At 31.5% G+C, this 19,573-nt stretch overlaps 1 protein-coding gene across 1 annotated transcript in view; it reads left to right on the forward strand.

Moving 5' to 3' along the window:
• Positions 1-19,573, forward strand: part of LOC117172163 (rhotekin-2-like) — a 252,101-nt gene that overhangs the window by 26,165 nt on the left and 206,363 nt on the right. The window contains exon 2 of the mRNA XM_033359975.1: positions 2,061-3,183. Coding sequence (XP_033215866.1) covers positions 2,233-3,183 — 951 coding nt within the window. The 5' untranslated portion in view covers positions 2,061-2,232. The remainder of the gene's footprint in view (positions 1-2,060; positions 3,184-19,573) is intronic.

The raw sequence follows: 19,573 nt of genomic DNA on the forward strand, positions 1-19,573 counted from the left end.
ACGTTTAAGTACAAAGATTAATAATAAAAGATGTAAAAAAATATATTTCAACAATCAATTCCAACGGCATCAGCCGGTAACGTTGTACACGAAAATACGAAAGTATGGAAGGTCAATGACATAATCGACGATTGGAATTTCTTATTAGTGGCAAATCAATTTAAGGCGTGTCCGAAATAAGAACTTATTTTTAAAGTGATATATTAAAATTGGTTAAAAATAGGAAAATCAAAATCCATTTTTTATCTTCAACTACTTCCGGGCCAACACTTTGAGTCAAATATTAAGTAATATATTTTAAAAAATATCATGCTTTTCAATTTTTCCGATTTTTGTTGCATTCGAAATTAGACATTTTCAAAATTTTTTAAAATTTGAAACTAGAGAAAGTGCTATTTTATTTTTTAAGCTTCAAAACATTTTGAGAATTTAAATCATAATTAAACTCTTAAATTCTAATAGTTTTACACGTTTTCAAGTTTTTGATTCTTCTGGATTCAAGTTTTAAAAAAGGCTGCGTCTAGTCGTCCTGAAAAATTTGTGGAGCTGGGAAAGGGGAATGATTAGAGGTCTCGAAATCTAGAAAAACTTATGAAAAATAATTGACTACTTAATCTGAATTTTGGAAAGACGAGATACTTCGTTAAAAACAGTTGTATCGTTTCGATTATCAATTCCAATCCAGCTTTCACATTGCTTTAAATTCTTTTTAAATAAGCCAAACTCGGATATAACGCCGACGGCTATATCCCTTCCGAGAATTGACGGCGCGAACAAGGTAGGAGTAAAAGAAACAGCGGGGAGTGTGCCGATTTTGTTCCGATTTTGTACCGATTTTGTGCTAATTTTTGGGCTGACTGTGGGCGGGGTCGCACACCGCGCAACTCCTGTTACACCTACCTGTGATGCGGCGTCAATTCTCGGAAGGGCTATTGAAGGGTTTCACTATAATTATATTAGGAATATAATAAAAAAGCTTCATAATTATTAAAAAGCATTATAAAAGAATGCGATAAATTGAGATGTGTCCGTTTTATGGTCGTTTTTGTATGACAGAAAATCACTTTTTATTAATAAACTTAGTAAAGCGTGTTTGTACACGTCTCTTCTTTATTTTGTATTACTTTTGAGCAGTCTATAAACGCGTAAAGTATTTAAAAAAAAGGATCGATTTCTTTTTGAAATAAATAAAATTAATTTCTGTGTTTTACATATTTTCAATTATTGTTAAGGAATTGTTATGTCACATTAAAAACTGGATAGGAAAGTATTATAAAAGAACTAGATCAATTGCAAACGGTGTATTTTATGAAGGTTTTTTATTGCAAAAATTGGTATTTTGGCATTGAGATTATTAAATCGTTTTTGCACTCCCTTTTCCATCATTGTTGCGACTTTTGCATGGATTTAATCGTTTTAAATATTTAAAGGGGAAAAAGTATCGAGCCTTTTTTGACATACGTAAAATTGCAGTATATTTTTACAAAAAGTACGTTTATTTCACAAAATAATCTGCAAGATGGGGAGGAAATATATTTAAAAAGTATTTCACTTGATTGCATTCCATTTTGGACGTACTACTAAAAAAACTAAAACAAAACAAACATTTTTTAAAGTTGAATTTTTTTATGTTTACAAAAGATTAAAGTCTGCAAGATTTAATATTTGCTTTTACACTACTCATAAATCATCAGAAAGATGCTATCTATAAAGAATAATTGAGTTCAACAAATTTTAGGTTTAAGATGGTTAAGGCGCACTTTGAGAAGCGTTAAAAAATTACTCTTGAATATTGAACGTTTCTCAAATTCGTTTTAAATTTAAAACGCTTCGAAATTTAGGTACTCTTAAGTTTAATACCTTTCCCAATTTGCAAAAGTATAAGCTTTTCCATACCTTTAAATAAATGAAAATGACTTGAATTCTTTAAAAATCGACACTTTGAAATCTGAAGCTCAAAAATTTGTCTTGCAAAATCCGATTTGTCGACTTTCGTTCGTTCGAAAACAGTGTTCTACCATAAAAAATGCTCTTTACTCTATTCTCCATTCTTATTTCAGGCAAAAAAATGGATTCACAAAATTGGCAAAAGGGAGACGGTTTCTACTCTCACGAACACCACACATAAAAAGAAGAAAACTGTTAACTCCTCGCCTACTAAAAATACTCGAGGATTCCTCTCAATTTGTCCAAAGTTTTCTGTCCCTCTACAGAAACCTAAAAATTTAAAAGATGCACAAAATTCGACTCTACGTGGTCCAGGAACAGGAGGAGGCACCAGACGAGGAATATTTTGATGAACCTGATCATCCACCGCCGATGATGCAGAGAAGAAATTCTAGAAGACCTGGGGCTGTCAGGGTCAACGTAATTCAAAAAGACAGAAAATCTGATTCCATTTCCCCGAAACTGAAGCAAATTCGGCAGGAGATGAACAAATGCGACGTAAATTCCCTCGAGAAGACCCTTTCTCTTACGAATAGGCGAGGAAATCTGGTTCGAATCGAGAATGGCGTGAGAGCTGGAAAACTCAAAATTCCTCCACCTTTGCCCATAAGGACGACTACTTTATTACCTCGAAAAACTGTTTTTGCTTCTCCTAGAATTAAGCAGCTGGCACTGAATCTCCAGGAGAAGATGATCGAGAGAAATGCTAAAATGCAGGGCGAAAATATTGCGAACGGAAATGTTCACTTCCCAAATAAGAATGTCCAGGTTGGAAATAAAAATTCCAAGATGGCAAATGAAAATGTAGACGTTAGAAGTGAAAATGTCTGGGTTAGAAATGAGAACGTTCAGGCACTGAAGGATGAAAAAGTAAAGTTGGTGGTACGCAGGTCGAATAACAGGAATGAAAATTTTTTGAGGGGACTTACTCCTATCATTGAGAATCTAAATGGAAATGGAGAAGTTGATGAGGCTAGGAAGGTTGAGAGGCAGAAAAACGGAAATCCTTGGATTAGCAAACGTTCATGCGAGTATCATGAACTGAAGGAGGGAGATGAAATGGAAAATGATAGAGACGAAAGATTCGATGGTAGATTGTCAAAAATAGTACGTGTTAAAAGTGACGTGATTCAAGGTGAAATGATTCAGGATGATGACTGTGTTAAGATTGGAGATGGGGGGGCAACTACTGGGTCCGTGATTCTACGCAGGAATAATAAACTCAACAGATATAGGGTGAGTTTATGTGGATTTGTTAGGCGGCTTAGTGAAAGGATGACAAAGAGATTAAAAATTTTTAAAAATTTCTACAATTGAATCATTGAAATTCATGATGTTGTGAGAACTCTTTAGGTAAGAAGCTGGTAATGCGGTGCGCATAACATACATATATCAATGCATAGAAAGAAAACTGTAATCGATAATGTAATGGGAAAATATCTAGAACGTAGATCAATATCTTAGCTTTGTTTTATTTATAGGGAAAATTAAATCCATATCAATTAACATACCTAATTATTAAGTCTTTCAAAAATTGCAAGGTGAGCCAACTTAATAAAACGGACCGTCCGTGCCGCATTGCCCGTTTGTGTATAGTATTGAAACAAGAATTTTATTTGCAGATGTTAACAAACTTTACCTATTTTTAACACGTCTTTCCGTCGGAAAATTCAGAAGATTAATGTTAACAAAGTTTTAATACATTTGGCACAAAATAGTACAAGCTTCCAATGTTTTTTCGCAACTGTCATAATACTAGATGAAAAACAACCAAAACAAACTTGAATATTTTTTATATTAACAATTGAATATCTTTGATGATTTTCAATTTTATAAGTTTTCAATTTCCCATGGCTTTAATTTGAAAGTTTTAAATTGAAGTTCATAATAATAGCTCATTTCTTAAAGGTTTAATGACTCGCAGGTTAAGAAAAATCTAACCTTAAGAGTCATACCCAATTATTTCATTTTGTGTATCACTTTATTTCTAATATGAATTATAAAAAATTAACATTGTTTTTGTAAATAGTCTAATATACGTCAGAAACGTCAGGATCTGCAAGTTTTCATTTGAATGTTGGCAGCAGATTTTTTCTTAAATTATATTATATATTTCGGGAACCGTGCGACGAATTTCAAATGAAACTTGGAGGTATTGCAGACAAAAGTATAAACGTTAATGCCCTAATTCAGAAAATATTGTTTCTCCAAATTTTGAGCAAAAAAAAACCCAAAGAATGTGTGTATTTAATTTTTTGTCAATGTGGCCCCTTTCTCATATTTTTCATCTTTTATTAAAAACAAAAAAAATGATGGCGACTTCTCACAGTAGGGAAAAAGTATCTTTCTGGACAAAAGTCGGCGAACAGGTCCATTTTGAATGGTTTTCAATGTTTATGTTAAGACATGGCCGTAATTCTCGCAGGTAGGTCGAGTAACTGAGAATATTTTACACTGGTTAAGCAAAATTCATTATTTTATAACAAAGTTGAAACTTTTTTTCTTACTTTTCATTGATGCAATTTCTTTTAAGACTAAAAAATCATTAAAGCTTTATTTGAAATCCATAGCGCTTTTGTATGAAATATGACATATATTAATGTGCGATTACAATTAGTTGAGAATAGCTGCTGTTTATCAATTATTTGAAAAAGTACACATTTCAACCATTTTTGATGAATAGGCACATTCGTCAAAAACGGTCAAAATGGGCATTTCTTTGTAAAAATTCTATAAGTAATTTATAATATTATTTGCAAGATAAAAAATGCAACAACAAGCAATCGTTGATAAGGCATTTTTAGTTAATTTCACAAAAAAATATTATTTTAATAATTAATTAAGATTGAATTTAGTGTTTGTACACAAAAATTGTTTAAATAATTGCTAAACAGCAGCTATACTTAACTAATTGTAATCGCAAATTAATATCTCTCATATTTCATACAAAAACGATATAGATTTCAAACAGCTAATCATTGTGAATCATGGAAAATTGCTTTCCTTGATTAATTTGTTTATAACTTTATCGACTATTTTTTTTCTTACTCCAGCCCATTGGTAATTATTTGTAGTTAATTATTAAATTGATTTATGATCTTTTGAACGCATTTGAAAGTCTTAAATGAAATATTCTATCACTGAAAAGTTAGACAAAAAAGTTTTAACTTTTTTATTAAATTACCAATTTTGCTTGTTGAATTGTAATATCTACAGTTACTCATACTACCTCGAATACGGCCATTTATTTTTTGTAAAGATTCAAATTTATTAATAAATGAACTGGCTGTCGGCTTTTGTCTAAGAAGGTGCTTTTTCCCCATACATTTATTTTTATGAATTAAAGCTTAAATTATACGGAATGTGTATATTTTAACTATAAATATATTTAAATGCACAATATTGGTGAAAAATTGAATACAGATTTTTTTTTGGCTGGTCAAAATTTGGTAGAACAAAAAAGTCAGCTTCTATGATATTTAATCGTATACTTTTTCTACAATACCTACGACTTTCGTTACCATTTTTTTCCAAGGTTTCAGTAATATCGATAATTCGAAAAAATGTGTTGCCAAAATTCAACGTGGCGTAACTTTGGTAGTTTTGAAAAAGTTAAAAAATCCTTTGAGCACAAAATTCCTCTTATGTGTATAATTGCACCAATTATCATTACAATGGAACAAGCACTTGTAAATTCTGACATTTCTAACGTATACTGGCCCAAATACATTTTGAAATTTGAGTCCTTTATCTTCCTAAATCAAAATAATAATTTATGTAGATTTTATAATCAATCAAGTAAACGAAATTTAAAATATAAACATGGGAAATTGGGTTCTATCAAATTAAACTGATTCAAACAAGGAGTAAGAAACACTACTATAATCGTGTCAGATCAAGTGCAAGGACATCCGCGAGTGGTATTAACCTAATTGAGATCCTCAACTGATTACCTTGAATTCATTAGTCGTGCATCAATAAACACTAGTACCAAAGTTCCAAGTTTGTTCATTACCTTCTTAGAATTTTTTGAGTTGCAAGTCCTTAACTCTTGCACACATAAAATTATTTTTATTCAATAATCATTCCATCTAGGATCTAGGGGTCACAATTTTATTAGAGAAATTCGTGCTACTTAAATTTATATTTCATTAATATTTAATATTATCAATGCAAAGTCATAAGGATTGAATTGATTAACTCAAAATTATTATACTTTTACGGCAAAATAAATTTTACAGAAACCATAAACATTAATATATTTATGATTTTAGTGCATTAAAATTGTATGTCGTTAAACACTAGTTTTATTAGTTCTAGAATTTTTATATCTAATTAATTTTTAAACGAAATGAAATTTAACTTGTTAATTTGAAGAAACTTGTTTTGAATTATGAAATTTCCTTATCTGTGTTTGTATTTAAACTCGAACAAAAGGGAGTGTTTGTCGGTTTGATATTAATCAGGATGGATCGAGTATAAAATGAAGAACTCATTATCATTTTTCTTCTGGTAGACTTTACCTTGTCATATAGCATTTCCTGCAAAAGCTCGTGCGAGCAAATGTGTATATAATCAAATTCATTTATTCTACAATATCTTAAGATTTCTGCTAGTGAAGGACTACACGTAAATATATCTTATCATTAACACGAACGATGCAAGTCCCAAGCCAAAATGTCTCATATAATTTGAGACATGCGTTTATTAGAAACAAATTCTCTTTTATAAATAATATTTTATACTTATTATATGAAAAGTACGTTTTGATGCATATTAATTATTGAATGTAGTGCAGTATTAATTAATTATCAAACGATCCCTTCAAAAATGAAAATGTTTCTGTTTAGGATTTCTACTGTCCTAACTGTAAAACACAATAAAATAAAAAAAGATATCAACGTAATCCTAGCCTCATAAAACATAAAAAATCAAGGACTCTAATTTTTGAAGAAGGTTAATGCCACGATGAATTGCAACGATGTAACGTGCAATTTGCTGCAGCAACTCGAATTAGCATTATGAAGTGCGTGCATCTATATCACGCAACGAGGCACGGGCTGAAAAAGGAAAAGGGAAAACAAAGAAAAAAAGTAAAAGAAATAAAAATGTGTTGAAGAGACAGAGCAGGTTCAAACAGCGGGATATCATTAAAACCCAAACCGGAGAAGGGTGTAATAATCGCCTGGTTATCACCATGATAAATAGCCAAAACGTAATAAATCTGTTATATTTATTACAGAGAATCTTTCTTCAATGAAATCGATTGGTTCTGCACGCGGCATTTCCATTCAGAGCGCATTGCACGCGCTCACGCCCGGCATCGCAAGTTGTGCAAACATTCACATCAAGTTTTGCAACTTCAGTGGCCATGGTCACGATATATTGCTGATATTAGACTCATAAATTAATTATAAGTCAAACTATGATTAATGAACAGTTGCGACAATCACGCTAAGTAAACCTGTTTGTTTGTATTTTTATAACTATATTTTTGCTTGTGGTCGTGAAATTTCGATTCTCTCAATAATACAGTTTTGGCTGTACAAAGCTTTTGTTGAGACAAAAGACTTTTTTAAAGCATAACAACATCTTTATCGCACAAATACCAACCAAACAGGGTGGTTGTGCGTCAAGGAAAACATGGAAATCACGGAAAAGTGAAGGAATTTGATTGATCAGGGAAAAAGCAGGGATTTTGACAAAAATCTTTAAGTTTACAAGATCTTTAAGTCTTTAAAATCTTGACAAGATTTTTACAAGAGGCACTTTAAATAACTGCCAAAGATAATAAATTTGATCTTTTTATTTGAAAATTTTTTTGTTCCGTTTATAAAAGATTCGTTAAAATGTTGCAATATTAAGATTCTGATCTTTGCATACTTTTTGCCAGAGCGAATAAAAAATTTCCTCAAAATGAGGGAATTTTGAAACTGAAGTTTTGCGGCCACACTGATATAACATTTTTGTCAGTAATCCATTTGCAGTATATTTATATTTTTTCAGTTTATTCTATTATTATTTTAATAAAAATGCAACCATTTTGGTAATAGTTCGTCCTTTTTTTAATAAAAATTCGACTGTTTGGTGAAAACCCCTCTTTTTTGGTTTAAAATTAGTTTTTTAACTGTTTTTAAAATCAAATTTAGCTATTCCAGTTGAAAATCCACTATTTTACGATATTTGAAAAACCATCTCTTTGGTAGAAAATTTAACTGTTTTGTTGAAAATTCAATCACTCGGTTAAAAGTTGAACTACTTAGTTAGACATTTCTTTTGTTTGAAAGTTCATCTCTTTGGTTGAAAATGCAATACTTTTTCTTAAAATCTTGTTTTTCTCAGGTTGAAAATTTAATTCTTTTGACAGGTAATTTATTTGGTTGGAAGTGCTTGATGCAAGTGTTTGGTGCAAGTTTAATATTTTTTATTAAATATTCAACCAACTGGTTGCAAATTCATGACTTATCAAGAAAAAGATAAGAGTAAAACTAACGCAATTGACATGAGATTCATGCGCATAGTATGCGGTAAAACCCTGATGGACAAAGTAAGAAACGAGATAATTCTAAAAGAATGTGGTGCAGAAGAGACGGTAGTAGACACATGGGAAAGAAATCGGTTAAGATGATTCGGACATGTTGAGAGAATGCCAAATGAACGACTAACGAAACAAGTGTATCGAGGTAAAGTAAATGGCAGCGTGCCCAGAGGCAGACCGCGGAAAGAATAGTTAGAATGTGTGAATGAGACCCTACTTAGAAGAGACATAAGAAGTCACAGAAACACGAGAGCCTGCATGAAAAAATGCATGGACATAAAAGAAGCTAGAGAAGTATGCCAGGACAGGGAAGTATGGCGGCAATAGTTAATAAAAAGAGTGTCAGTAGAGTGAATGACGCCTGAAACAAAAGACCTTGGCCACTAATGAACCCAAGTGGGGAACCTTACGTAGCGACTTCGTGAGGTTCTTCGTTTGGGGTGATTGCTAGAGAGATTGATCAGCAACCTGGGTCGGAGCAGTGTTGCGGAACGAACGTGTTATTTACTTGAATAAAACGAGAATTCTGGATCAATCTAAAAATTCTCTATCCCTTCCACACACTACTCCTTTCCCCTACCGAGTGAGTCACGCCTACCCCGAAAGGGAATTGGCTTAATGGTGTAATAATAATAATAAAAATTCAACTGTTTGGTTAGAAGTTCGACTATTTTTTTTTTAAATGCATATTTTTTGCTTTAAAGTTCAACTATTTGGTTATAAACGCAAATGTTTGGTTACAAATTATTTTCTTGTTGAAAATTGACCTTTCTTGTTTAAAAATTAACTGTTTGGCTCGTACTTTAGCTTGTAAATTGAACTACTTGATTGAAAATGTAACGGTTTTTGGTTAAACTTTATTATTTTTTATTTCAAACTTTCTTCTCAAAATGCAATTGTTTGGTTGAAAATGCAACTATTTGTAGTTAAAGTTTAATCTTATTTTATTTAAAAATCCGACAATTTGGTTAAAATTCTTCTTAGTAGGTGGGTAAATCAATAATTTTGTTGAAAATTTAACTATTTTGTTAAGTCATATATTTCGAAGAAAATTTAACTGTTTTTTTTTTTTTTTTTTTGAAAATTTGTCCTTTTGGATTGAAAATTAATCTTTTATGGTAGATAAGTAATCTTTTTTTTATATGATTTTTAGATGTTAATCTGAAACTTTTTTATTGCTTTTATAAAAGTTTCTATGTTAAAAATTGTACACGATTAAAATGCTGGAGAAAATGAAAAATTGGTCAGTGAATTTTTTCCGTCAGCGTTGTTAATGAAACAAAACAGTTTTCTCAGTGCAAGTGTTTGATACATGCTCCCCTTTAGGATACAATAAATATTTCCGAACGAGTGTTTTTGACGAATGTGAAGTTAGTAACGCGAGCCGAAGGCGAGTTTTGCAATCACATGAGTTAAAAAAGCTCTTTTGCACCCGCTTAGCACTATATTTTTACCAACAGCATGGAGAAATTTGTTTATGATCTAAATTTTATTTTTATATTCTTTTTTTTTTATCGTTCTTCAATCATAATCTACGAACTATGGAACGAAACGATGTTTTAATTATATTCCAGTCAATTATAAACTATATCTATAACGCCTGCGAATATCCATTGTTTCCACAATAAAAAAATTCTGATTTCAGTATCAAATTTTTTAAATCTTCAACTCGTTTGGCGACAGGTCTCAACTTGAGTGAAAACGGGTGACTAGATATGAATGTGTGGTTGATTATTGTCTATCGACATTTTATATTAGAGTCAACCACATGCAATATTATTTTGCCGCTCCCCTTCACGAGAAAATTCCTTTTCGTGTATGTACAATAGGCAAGCGTGTCTTAAAGGTGAAATATAAGCCTTAGTAACTAATGTGGCTAATCGTCTCTCAACTTTTCCATTTTTCATTTTTTTCACTTCTCTTTCATGCATTTAGCAATCATTAATCATTGACAATTCATATTTTGAAAGTATGTTATTGGAAGATAAATGAAGAAAAAATATATTTCAGTGATATAATTAAGAGGAAATATTTGAAAGAGGTCGGGAGTCTGCAATTAGGGGCTCTAAATTTGAGTGCAGTTCATCGATTACCCAAAAACCAAGTCTCATTTACCCCTTCCTTGTTTCGGTCCCACGATCCCTTTTGGCTCGTCATTACTCAGTAATCATTTGAAATAAATGACCGGCTTCGTGTTCTTACCTCGACGAAATACGAACTACAAACGCAGTTTTGGCGAAAGCCTATATATACCTGTGCACTTAAAGTTTCACCTTTCTGTCGGTGTTATGTTGTAAACATCAAACGATTACTCCATTAAGAGAGAAAAAGGAAATTGTCCTCAATGTAATTGCCCTTTATTTCAAAGGAAGGACGTAATATAGTTTTTTGTTAAGTGCGACTTTGATTATCTTGTGTAATTTTTATCCTGTCTCACATTGTTTAGAAGAAAGGAAAGAATTATTACGATTTTTAAAATTATTATTTACTCTAGGACACACTCTAGAATATTTTAGAAATTTCTACAATTGTGTAAAACATCCTGGAATGTACTGGAAGGTTCTATAATACTTTCGGAGGATTTTTTACATCATCCTGAAATATTCTAAATACTTTTGGACTTTTTTACCATCTTTTGGGAATAGCTTTTTGTTATCCATACAATTTCTGAATTTGTGTAGAATATTATGGAATGTTTTAACATATTCAGTCTAGCGGACCAAGAAACCGGCAAAACACCCGGGGATTTTATTTCACAATGGAAAACACTTGAATTTTATTTAGGATAGGGAATTTTATTTTTCCATCGGAAAATTGACTTTTTTTCTACTTTTTATCTTCTTTTTATTGTCTTTTTATTGTTTATAGTCGAGAATCAGAGAGAGGAGAATTTGATGGCTTTACGTATCGTATATACAACATGATACCATGATGCGTTTGAAGTTCTGAACATTCAAATGAACGGGATTTTTGACTAATGACTGCAAACCAGGAATAGTACAAAAATGTTTGTTAATTTTTATTGGAAATAAGTTATTAATTGAAAAATAATTATAATGCATATTTCAAATTGCAGTTGGAACACTATTTATGGGTAAAGTAGAAATGTCATAAAATATATCGTTCATTTAAGCGTTCAGAACTTCAAGTCATGACATCAATCCCAGTCATTGTGATGCCAGTTCTCTCGCTTTTGATATAATTTGAATGCATTTAATTTCAATTTGCTACTATAAAATGCAAGAAATAAATGGTTTTTTGTATTAAATTTTGCTTTAAACCTATTTTTTTACCGATATATTCGAATTATAAGCAAGTTTCACGATTATTGGGACTTTAAAGATCAATGGGACATTTATCATAATAAACATTTGACAAAATTGTTACAAAAAAGTTGAAAAGTTCAAAGATAAGAATCAAATGGAATTTATTTAAATATATTTATATAAGTTTATCTTTAAAATGATCTAAAGGATATTACATCATGTTTCTAATATTATATTTTGTTCACGTTTTAAGAAGACATTGAAATTTACCATACTTTTTCAATATCTTCTTAAATGGACAAAATAACTTCATCATGGTAAGGTAGTTTTCATTAATATTTATCACTAGTCTGTAATTGAGGCTAATTTTGGGACGTGTAAATAAAAAATGATTTTCTAACCGGAATAAATGTTGTGTATGTATATTGATGAATCTCCCATTTCTCTAAGGTAGTTTGGGATAAATTACAAAAAGACATCTTTAAATTGGTCGCGGAGGTTCACATTATTGTAGAATACTTAGATATCTTCTGGATTAAAAAAAAAAGTGTTCTTGTCTTTTCCAGAAAATTCTGAAATGTTGTGGAGTGTTCTGTAATGTTTCATAATGATCTAGAATGATACTGAATGTTGTAATTTATTCTGTAATTCTGAAATATTATAGAATTTCGTGGAAGGTTCTTACTTTTTCTAGAATATTTCGGAATGCTTTAAAATCATATTACCGGGTTTTGGTAGGTAATTAGATTTGAAAATTTCTTGAATATTACAGTGAAATCCTTCAATAGCTCTCCCTTCTATAGCCCTTCCGAGAATTGACGCTGCGCCGTAGGTAGGTGCAACAGGAGCTGCGCGGGGTGCGCGGGATCTGTGGTTGTCGCTCAGGCGTGAACAAGCAAAATCAGAGCAGGGTATAATGAGTTAGTTCCCACTCATCGTCAGCTTCAAAATCGGCGCTATAGAAGAGTTTCATTATATATTATTTCTAAAAAAGAATTCTGAAAATTCTAGAATGTTTTGGATTTTCCTGCCCCTTTCTAATATTTTGTCTCTTTTTTACAAACTTTGTGTGCTTTTCCCACCTCTTAAGGTGGGGTGCTTTTACTAGAGTATTATGCAAAAACCCGTTTTTTTATTTCGAAATCGGCTGAGGGAAAATTTTTTTTAGGCTTGTGTGAGAGAAACGTAAATAAACATTTTGAATTTGATTAATTTTAATATCAGGATACACAATCTTTCCCTTTTTTAAATTAAAATTCTCCTTTTTCCCGTATTGTCAAAAAACGTCCTCCTTTTCCCCTTATCTCTTTAAATATACGATATTTGAAAATACAATATTTGTATTGCGCAAGAAATTCTCCGAAATGAGTCAGTGTACCCATTATTGAATAAAAATTCAAATAATTATAGCACTTAAATAAATTATTTATTAATGAATAATCGACACATTTTCAGTGCTGAATCATTGGAAATACTTTTTAGCAAAATTTGAAGCTGAAGCATTTTAAAGCATGTTGAAAATGTGAAAACTGCAATGTTAAATTTTTTTACTTAAGTAATTTTTAATTTGACTTTAAGAGCTGCGAAGAGTAAGGTGGAGTGAGAATGCTAAAATAAATCGAGCTTTGAGCTGTGGCGAAAAAAAACTTCTTCACAATCTCAAATTCAAAGCACTTCCTTTTGGTTAAAAAATTATTACGAATTTGTTCTGTTTATCGTTTTCACTAATAAACAATAATAAAAAGTACGAAATTTAAGGATACATTTTTTGCTGAATAATTGTTTGTTTTTTTTTTTTTTGAAAATGTGCAAACACTTTTTTTTTATTGATTCATAGGAAAAATTTTAAAAAAAGTTGAATATGTCGAACATGAAATTTATTCAGCTTGAACCAAGGAATCATTGTATTAATACCCTGTTTCGAAAAAAAAACTTGTCTCGATTTAGGGGTTTTAGGATTTCATTTTTTTTGCGATTTTGGAAAGTTATAAACACCGAGAAAAGGATCAATCCAAAAAAGAAACATGTTCCTGTACATTTTCAAAAAATTATAAGTAAGCCAGAACTTTTTTTAATTATACAAAGTTTTAATTGTAAATTTAAAAACGAGAACAGAAGATATTAACTGATTTCAAATTTTTTCTTTACTTGGTTTGTATGTCGACCCTACAAATTGTTGTTCTGTAGGTCAAACTTTTCGATTAATTCTAGCATGTTTGTTTCACTCTACAGAGGATATCAAAACTGCGTATTTATCTAATTTTCTTTTTTCACTAACTTTTTTATATTACTTATTTTTCTTTTCGACATGTAAAAATGCGTGTTTAATCTTTACTCTATTTTCCCCCTTTTTCGTAAGAAAATTACCCTATTTTCTATTTTTTGAACTTCTTCTGTGCTGTAATTCCCTGTAATATCTTCTGTTCGTTCTTTAGATTTTAAAATTAAAAAAAGAAACGTCCTATATTGGTATAAAAATTAGCGTTTTTTTTATTAAATTTTCGTAATTAGTTTTTTCAGATGCTATACAGTACTTTCTTAACTCAGCCGATTTCGAAATCGAAAAAACGGGTTTCGTACTACCCTAGTAATTACACTTATACAAGTAATGGGTTACTTATTGGATATATCAGAGCCGTTCTTATGTAACCATAGGCAACCAAATTTACCACTATTTTTTATTTTCATCGCGAGTTTTTTTTCGATTGTGGATATTACTAGCAAAAAAAAAACAATGTGAGTAAAAACATAGTATTCTGTAATAATAATACAAAAGTGAGGCCATATGTTCGCATCGCCCCTGATAATGTTTCAATTTCTATTATTTTATGCTTTTTTTATTGTAGAATTTACCAGAAATAATGACAAAGTGCAAACAGATATGCTCTGTAATAATAAAAAAAAGTTCAAGCCGCCCCGCAGTCTCTACAAATTTGCCGCTCTAAGCCGTACAGTGTGCAAAATGGATGTTTACCCATATTATCTGAATGTTTGAAGTTAACATATTTAATGTTAAACTATAGGAAAGCCATCTAATGTTGAAATTTAGTTTCTATGGCTATCAGAGATATACAACGTACAGCATTCTTACCTAGAAGAATTTTTGGAAGAACAAACAGTACTTGCACGGAAACAAATTTGATGGTCTTATAAAATTTTTCGTTTATATTATGAAAACCGTTTTGATATGCAGGCATCATGGAACCAAAACAATATCCTTGACAACGAATTTGGAAACTTTACATTCTGAAAAGGTTCGAAATTCACGTTTTATCTAAAAACTTCTTTGTGTGGACCATCTGAATTCCTGCACTACGAAGTTGGCTTTGAAAATTTATTTATCGAGATTGTCTGAAGTTTGACATCAATAGTTTCTCAGTTTATAGAAACAAAATTTTCATAAATTAAAGAAAACGTAATATCCATATCATACGGTGTGAAGCTGTCTCAAATAAAAATACAATTGAGTATTTTATGTACCATGACGTCATAGTCATGATAGGATAGGTGGAAATGTCAGGAAGATTAGCATAGTTGGTACATATTTACATGTGAATGCATACGACTTGTAAAAAATATTCTAAACGTAAAAGTAAGTTGTTAATGTATGAATAGTAATATTTTCCAAATTGAAGATGAATTTGTGCAATTATATATTATCTTTTTTCGGTTGAAGAACTTTCAGTTTCACGAGATACAATCAAATATCAAAATTTTGAGGTTAGTTTACCAGATCGATTCATACATACATACTATTCACACATACATACTATTCACACATACATAACTTACTTTTAGGTTTAGAATATTTTTTCCAAAAGGTCGTACGCGTTTACATGTAAATATATACCAACTATGCTAACCTTCCTGACATTTCCAACGATCCTATCATAACCGTGACGTCATGCTAAAATACTAAATTTTTCATTGTATTTATGCTTTCGCAATGAGTAAAATAATTTGCTGGCATTGGTAGGCACCTTAATTTTTCTGTGTACGTCAAGAATTTTACTCTGTCCAAACAATTTACAGCATTATCATTAATATTTGTAAACAAAATATTAGTAATCATAATTTTTTCACAAGTTCACATAGGACACAAAATTACATGGAGTGACAGATCTGGCCTTTTTCCTGTACGAGTTTAACTTCTTGGAGGTTTCAGTTTTAGATAAAAATGTATTTAAGCCTAATATCTCAAAAAGATAGTAGGTATTACTTATTAATATCTGCATGTTGGGCGGTACTATCTTATATTTCGAACATGTACACTGAGAAAACTAAATCGCATGAATTACAATATATACCGTAATTCCTGCGCTATACTATATATCGTAATTATCGCATTATAATAGCGCAAAATCGTTATATCGTACATTAAAACTGCTTACATTATATACCGCATAATTGTGCAGTCTATAACGTAAGAATTTAAGTTTATTACGCTATCACATTGTGTTTCTTCTTTTGTGATCTCGCGAGGATTCGAGTACTGAACAAACGATCACAGGAAAAATTGAAGATAAAGTTTACATCGATTCCAAGTGAAAGATTCACCGGAACAAAAATTAACCTTGCCAGATAAACTTTACATGAATCGAAGATAATTTCCGATTTTTAACCTTGCCTGCATAATCTTTCATTTTATAATCGCTCCATTTTTATTCGAGGTGCAGTGACAATTACGACGACAGCGCTATTCAGCATCGTTTAACTTCATTAAATTTCAGTGAAATGGGGATTCCCATCTGTCAGTTACATTTTGCATCGACGAGTTCAGAATTATTTTCCTAACCTCAGTGAAAATATGTTTAATCATTAACCTTTGCATGTCTTACCTGCAGCAAATTTTTGCTTTTTTCTGTGATTGTTTTAAATCTGGTGTCTCGATTTATAGCTCGAACTCACTCATACTAGCCTTTTTCCCATTGCTGCTAAAGACGCCGTATAGAAAACGACACTAACCAAATTTAACTTCATTTTTTTCTGTGATATTAGTGCATTATAATACCGTACAAAGCTCCGTGACCTGATTGTACGTTATGATATTGCGCTTTCTTGCAATATAGAGATTTTTCGATATCATTGTGCGATATCTTTTTCTCCGTGACTATTGAACATCCATTTTTTGACGTGTAGCCCTTTGATAATTACTCTGTTCAAATATGAAGGCAAATAATTAGATCAATGTATAATGAAACTTGTAAAAGACAAGTTTTCCTGTTTGTTTATGCTTTCGAAGTAATAGGGTCACGGGGTTTTGGGAATGCACTACCGATATTTTTGATAATAGTTGAAAATTAGCGGCGTTCTAGTGATTAGGTTGAAACATAAACCGCAGAATGTAAGTAATACAGCGCGTTTAAAAAATCATCCACTCTGAGAATGGACCCGGTTTGACCAGTACCTGGCAGTGAATCAGATCCTTGTTCTTGAGTTGTACTCTGAGGCATATTATTTTTTGACGCCGTTTTGTTGCAAACTCATAACCCTTATAACCACTTGCACATCGAGATTAACTAAAGGGAAATATTAATCACGTGTCGACAAAAGGAATAAAAAACCTGTTACAGATTTTAATTCTTAGGATCGTTCTTTCTCACAAGTATATAACCTTCAATGCAATCACTTTTGCGTAAGTAATTTGATTACAGGGTTCGTGTCATAAACTGTAAGTGTCACTGGTTATTCACTTATCTGATTTCAATTGCGAAAATGCAATTAATTATTATTTCAACTTTAGAAGAAATGATTGTAAGAAATAATTGTGTGCGTTTCTCCCTGAAGCAATTTCTCAGCGTATCAAAAATCGATTTTCCCTGATCGATAGTTGTATCAGGTTGCAGATACCATTGAGGCTTCTTCACCTCTTCGTTCGTGCCTTTCTCCATGTCTCGCTGTTGGTGGCGAAACAGGTAGATGTTGATCTTCGCGTTCGTAGAGATTGCGAAATGAAATGTCAACCGAATATCTCGCGCCCTCTTGTTATTTGCTGCACTCGCTATTGGGTAGAAAGCGCACTTCGTACTTCGTTAAATGCAATTCCATTATTGCATTATTGCATGTATCACATACCTGCATAGTGGATACAATGTCCAGAAGTTCTTTACGTTAATTACCTTCTGGTTTGGATACACTGTGTTCTGTTCGACTGCCAGATTAATCGAAACCCTATATCCACATCGGCGACCTTCTCCATACTGTAATTCTGTCTGTTTTCTTGCAATCACTTTTCAATTAAAGTATACTGTACTATCCCTAAAAATCTTACAACAATTTATCATTGAAATTTCAGCAAATTAAAAATAACAAGCTTGATGTCTTTCCAGGCATATAAAAAAACCGCTGTAAAGTAATTTAGCCGCATTCATATTACATGCTCCAATCTTGAATTCTGATCAGTTCATGTACACGCTTCCTCATAGAAACTATTTTGCATTTATTGTATTTTGTATTTATTGTATTTTGTAATTATTGTATTTTGTCTTTATTGTGGAAAAGGGGGTTTCCCGCACGCTTTTTTTATTATTTGTTGTTTATATTATTTATCATTGCTTATTACTGTTCATTGTTTATTATTTTGTTATCGTTGGATTCGTAAGAGAAAGCTGCATCTAACTGTGTTAATAAAATCTATTAATTATTATTATTTATTGCAAAAATCGAGTGTTTATAGATGCGAAAAGTCGAAAAATTTGGGGGAAAAAACAGAAAAAGATAAACAAAGCATTTTGCGTGTCCTAAAAGTTGTACAAGGGAGGCAATACGTTATCAGCATACACATGAAAAAGAACCTAAAGAACTTTGTGTCTTTCTTGTGTTCTAAAAGTGACAGAGTGCGACGCGAATTGACAAACGAAAAGAATCGCTTGTCCTTACGAATTCTTTTAGCTATGCAAATTAGCTCGGTCTCTGTTCGGAAATCCACGGGAAATAAGTCCCGGCTAAATTCGGCTATACACTAACGGCCACTAAATACACAGTGTCCCTTACGTATGTTTTGATGTTGTACTTTGATGCTGAGCTCGAGCTCTTCGACAAAGGCATCGTTCGCAAGTGACTTGGTGTTCTTTTTGGCTTGTATTTTTGACTTTCCGCGACTAGTAAAACATCACAAGTTCATTTTCTAATAGAAATTGTTTAAAAAATCAATTTTTTGTTGCAAAATATAGAAAAGAACATTCTTTTTACCGAAATAACGTATCTTATTTATCCAAAATTTTATTCGATATTAAAGTTCTTTGGGCAAGAACTTTTTCTCGATTTTCTCAGTTCGAGTCAGATTGGACTTATGTATCTTTTTAGTTTGTACGGCAGTATTGTTCATTGATCATAGAAGATTTTTATATACTTCAATAGATTCATTTCATCAAAAAGAATTTTTATACTTAAATTGTTGATGTATTTTCTTTTTTAGAATTTTTTTCTCTTATAAAAGTAAAAAATATGTCAAATCGGTTATTCTTTAAAAATCGTTAGAAAAATTTATAGGTCTTTAATACACTGTTAGAAAAATCTGTAAAAAATTTAGTACAAAATATGAAATTATTGCATAAATGGTATTTGAAATTTAATATAAATTTTATGTTACATCCCGTGTAGAAATCGCCAAGTTATTCACAGTGTCCATGCTTGGGCCAGGCCTGGTTCTAGCTTGTATTTCCTAGTGGTTATAACGCGAACCCGGCTAGATAGCAGTGCTCCCAATTCTGGTATTCTTTCGAACTACACATGAGTAGCGTCGACAACAGGATTGCTTACCGTTGTGGACGCGATGCGAACCAAATACATCCGAAGTAATCCGAACGTCGAGACTAACGGA

The sequence above is a fragment of the Belonocnema kinseyi genome, chromosome 4, assembly GCF_010883055.1.
Source record: "Belonocnema kinseyi isolate 2016_QV_RU_SX_M_011 chromosome 4, B_treatae_v1, whole genome shotgun sequence".
Lineage (NCBI taxonomy): Eukaryota > Metazoa > Arthropoda > Insecta > Hymenoptera > Cynipidae > Belonocnema > Belonocnema kinseyi.